Source organism: Symsagittifera roscoffensis, chromosome 5, assembly GCF_963678635.1.
Source record: "Symsagittifera roscoffensis chromosome 5, txSymRosc1.1, whole genome shotgun sequence".
NCBI lineage: Eukaryota > Metazoa > Xenacoelomorpha > Acoela > Convolutidae > Symsagittifera > Symsagittifera roscoffensis.
The window spans coordinates 28,656,801-28,661,754 of record NC_087066.1 but is presented as its reverse complement, the minus strand read 5'-3'; the positions used below and the strand labels follow the sequence as shown (position 1 = coordinate 28,661,754).

Genomic DNA, 4,954 nt, shown 5'->3' with positions numbered 1-4,954 from the left:
CCAAAAATGGGTCATTATGGCTTTTTTCAATTAATCAAGAATTACGCTTAAACTACTCTATTAATTGATGAGAAATATATATCACAAGAAGCTTCATACACAGCTCAACAAAGTTCTAGAAGGGTTAAATCTCCAGCAATTTGAGAAAATTGGTTAAAATTTGTTTTTAAGCAAAAGTTTTGGGTTTTATGTAGTAAAAATCACATTTAATGACTATCCAGAAAAAATATTTTCTCTTATACTGGTTTTTGGAGATTTAATCCTCCAAAACTTTGTTGGTCTGTGTAAGAGGATTCTTGTGATATATTTTTCTCATCAATTAACAAAGTAGTTTCGGCGTAACTCTTGATTAATTGAAAAAAGCCAAAATGACCCATTTTTGGGGTAAAATTTTGGTTTAGAATTTTGGAGAAAAAATGTTAAGCAGCTTTTGCTCTCTTCATTTTTTGTCTAATCTTAAACCAAATTGAGAAAAACGTGTTTGTAAATTCAAGTTTTGGTCATTTTGTTTGTATAATTTAAATCAGCACTGTATTTTGTGTATTTTGCCTGTGAGGCAGTCAATGCATTAGACCGGTAACTGTTGCGAAAAATACTTATTCAAAAATGGGTAGGAAAGATTCCACTTCACAGAAAATTGTACCGCGAACCAATGGGTTAACAACACCTTCGAGAGTTTCCCAAACTTAGGCATTTTTGACAATTTTCTGATAAAATTATTTTTAATGCAGATAAGATATTAACAACTTCTAGTGTTTTAGCAAATTTTGGTAAATATATTTGGCCTAAATTCGATGAAATTTGTGAACGTATATTTAAAATTCTCTCGTCATTTGCAAAAAAAAATCATCAATAATCTATGTCTGCCTTACACACATCAACTCATTTGTACTCTCCGATCACCTTGCTTTTTTGACAACTCATCCAATCGAGAAAACCTGAAGGAATTTTTAACTTGAAAATCTTGAAAAAAAAGCCACATAGTTATTAAGTTCACCGACGCGAAATGCTAGCTCAAAACCGAGGCACCTTAGGGTATCCCAAATCCATTTCAAAAACAGGGATCATGCTTATTCTACTTTGTTTATTGGGAGCAGAGTTTCGCTACTGATAGTTCTGTTTATTGTACACAACGCAGCTTAGAAGTGTTATCGGACCTGTCATATAAACAACAATAGTTTACACCTCATGCCAACGGGGTCTAAACTAGTCTAAACCCGGGGATTAGGGATGAAGCGCCGTCTTTTGAATTCATAACCAGCGGTCATACTAACTAAGTTATACCAAGCTAGATAACAGAATTAACTTTCGCTAGCTCATTAGCCCCAATTGTTAATCTTGTTTGTATAATTTTAAGCGGGTATAGTGGATTCGGAATTAATATCCAATTTACGGTTAGTTGTCCATTTTGGAAGTTTGAAATCAGTTTGTTGGAATCAAAATTAATTTCGAAAAACGTTAAAGAAGTTCTGCAAAAATAATTAATATTTACTCGACTAGCTATAAATTTCATTTGGTTTTCTTGAAATCAGCTGGTATCAAAGCTATTTTCGACGCACATTACAGAAATTCCTCAAAAATAATTAATAATTATTCAAGTTTTTGGTTAGATTAGAGCATTCGATTTGGTTAATAGGTCACTCACTTTCACCTTGAGCCGAAGAATTACCGAAGAATGAGATCCTATCGAGTTGATGATTATGATAATACATACAAAAAGGTGAGTGATTTTTTTTAAACGTATGCTTTTCGCTATAGAGTTTCTGAAAGCAATAAATAAAATTCCAATCATCCACTTCGTTATGTACAAGTGTGTTAGTTGTCCATTTTGCAAGTTTGAAATCAGTTTGTTGGTATCAAAATTAATTTCGAAAAACGCTAAAGAAGTTCTGCAAATATAATTAATAATTACTCGACTAGCTTATAACCCGGCATTGAAGGCGGCTAACAAAACAAAAAAAGTCCACTTAAAAATAAACTAACAAAAAAGCATTATTTGGGTCACTGATTCGCATTATTATAACTAAACGCATCGTGTCAATGTGAAAACCAATTTTTGTTCGGAAGCTTCGAAGTTTGATAGAAACGTGATAATCTAGGAATACGTATACTTTAAGCCCAAAAATCAATTTCGTAATTTGAAGATTTTTTATCAATTGTAGTCGAGGAAACCACAAGTGGAGAAGCAACGTCGTCTTCGGATCAACGACAACCTCAACCAGCTGAGAGACGCCATCCTCAGAGTACTCGGCAAGTCGGTGAGTTTATTTCTTTAAACTGCTTCTCTCATTTTAACTAATCAATTAGCAAAACGCCTTTTTTGTGGACAGTTTGACCACACGGAAATCGGAACAAATTAATATCATTGTCCCCCTCTAAACATACAAATTTAACCCACTAAACAAACGAATTTAGAAGATTGGCTGAAAGTTCGAGCTTAGAGACAACTTTTTAGAGGGGGGCTAACTTTGTTCAGCTATAATCTATACTCTATAACCAAACTTTAGTTTCGTAATAATTTGATGAACTTTTTCGTAACTTATGAAATATAGTGTCGTGATGTCGTTTCAGGTGATAATTCTTAGGATCTGCCAATCAAACATAGGCTATTCAGTTTTTAGGGCTTTACCTTTCACGCTTTCCCATAAATGGCACCAGTTCCCCAAGATAGATTTTAATGTGTATTGCATCAATAACCCAAATTTAACCCCTTTACAGAAGAATTTATTCTTCAGATTTTAGAGTCAAATGCTTTTGTAGTGTTCTGGTAATTTGGCTGGACCTTCCGCCCCCTCCTATACTAAATTTTTCAACTCGTTTAAACAACTCATTCAGTCCTTCAGCATATGCGAATTTATTGGTACTTTGTAATAAGTTTCCCCCTTTTGGCAATAGGGGAAGGGGGAACTTTAACTATGATTTTAGAAAACAGATACGCAAAAAAAATGTTCAAGCTTTTCTAAAACTGTTCAAAGATTCTCTTGTTTCATCATTTGAAGCTATCAGTGAACATGTAATTGAAGGGATGGGTTTCTGGAATCACCTGTTGAAATAAAATACCGTCTGTTACGAATTCCGCGCAAACCGTAATTATTTAGCTTCTCGATTCCGATGATTAGGTTTTTAGAAACGCAAAACTTTTCACCATAATTTTTCAAAACTTTAGCATAAAAAAATTTAGAGTTTTAATATTTCAAACTTTCTTCAGGCCTACACAAAACTGGAAAAAGCAGATGTTCTAGAAGTGACAGTCCAATTTCTGAACGACTTCATTGCCGCACGACAATTCGGTTGTGCCCCTCCTACTTACCCACCAATCAACACATCCCCAACACAGCAGCCAATCACAACTGTCAATCAAAATCCTATTCATGCCAACCAAGTTATGACGTCACAATACAGTCAGCATCATTTTCTAGATCAATTAAAATTTCAACATGTCAGCGGATTCCAGCATAATCTTCCGATTACGTCCGGAAATATTCTAGAAGCTTCCGAACCACACACTAGACGCGCAGCGCAGTTTTCCCAGTGCAGTTTTGAACAGTTTGAGGGAGATTCCGAGCCCGAAGTTCGAGTTTTTGAAAGTGACGAGAGTTCACGGAGTACTTCGACTGTTTTGTCAGATATATCTTCATCCACAAATCTTAGTAAAAAAGAGATGCATAGGAATCCAAATGCTCAAAAGAAGAGGCTTCGATCGGAAAGCTTTTGGAGGCCTTTTTAAAACCCAAAATTTTAAATCCTACCCTATTTCCAATTTTAATGACTGTTCAGTTTACTTTATGAATCTCTTTGCAATAAAACTCAAAATCACTCCCCATTTTTTGCGAGCGCTTTTGACTCCAGTTATCATTTTTTATATCCATGTTCTTCTCCTCACCTTACCATGTAAAACTTTTTGCTAGCAAAAAAACATAACCTCGCGACGGACCTGTTCACTTGCTAGAACAAAGGCGGTCTTTTACTACTACAGTCTTCACGATGAATATCTTACATTCGCTTGAAAATGTTTTAATATGCGACTACAATGACTTCAGATCACAACATCAATAGTCTTTTCTGTCAAATTAAATCATTGCTTCTACCCAGACTGTAGTCTTGCTATTTATCGAACTGGAAGATCGATGTTCTTATCGAAGATTGCTTCTCGATTTTTGGTTGATTTGTTCAGTTTTTCACTCCTTGTTTATGAAAAGCGATTGTTGTTTTCTTTTATAAATGGTTTTCATTTTTGGCTTTAGAAATAGAAAACTCGCAAATGGTCAAATGATAATGACGTTATGTTATTTTAAGATGTTTCTGTCATGATAGTTTTGTACCATCTTTGGCTATTGACAAAAGAAAGTCAAAACGACCCAACCGAAAAATATAACATGATTTCGATTCAGATTGAACTGAAAAAGTCGGCTCTCAACTTCCCACACTCCTAATAAATCCTTTAAATGTAAATAAATAATTCAAGAAAACAAGGTCCCAGAATCTGTAATTGAACGACAAGAAAAATGGATTAAATGTACGAAACTTTTTTGCAAATCTTTTGCAAAATTTTTTGATCCTTCATTGAAAACTGGCGTGGACAAATTTTTTTGACGGGAGAGGCGCGGTTTTTTTGTTTAGGTCAGCCATTTTGAAATTTAGAGCCGTGCCGAAAAACCACCAAGCTTCCAATAAATGCTATTTTAGAGAGGGGAGAGCGCACCGGATCAATGCGAGTTTTGATCAAATCCGTTCCTAACAAACTTTAAAAAAAAACATTTTTGGCTTCAGTGTTCAAAAATCCGCCTTTAAGCACAGAACATTTTGCAAAACATGTTATGGTTCTTTATAGTATGAAACGCCGAATGAACACACAATAGTTGGTCAGCCAGAAATAGTTTTCGAAGATTGCCTGGTCGAAAACTTTTGGTAACTAGAATTGATGTTAGGGGCCCTCTAGCCCCTAAAGCTACTA

The 4,954-nt window shown here is 34.8% G+C and overlaps 1 protein-coding gene across 1 annotated transcript; it reads left to right on the top strand.

Annotated features, from left to right (window-relative positions):
• The first annotated feature begins 1,513 nt into the window (after positions 1-1,513).
• Positions 1,514-3,939, top strand: LOC134846889 (uncharacterized). The gene is made up of 3 exons (XM_063864302.1): positions 1,514-1,720; positions 2,163-2,258; positions 3,209-3,939. The coding sequence occupies exons 1-3, from the start codon at positions 1,676-1,678 to the stop codon at positions 3,725-3,727; spliced, it is 660 nt and encodes a 219-aa protein (XP_063720372.1). The 5' UTR covers positions 1,514-1,675; the 3' UTR covers positions 3,728-3,939.
• Positions 3,940-4,954: the final 1,015 nt, after the last annotated feature.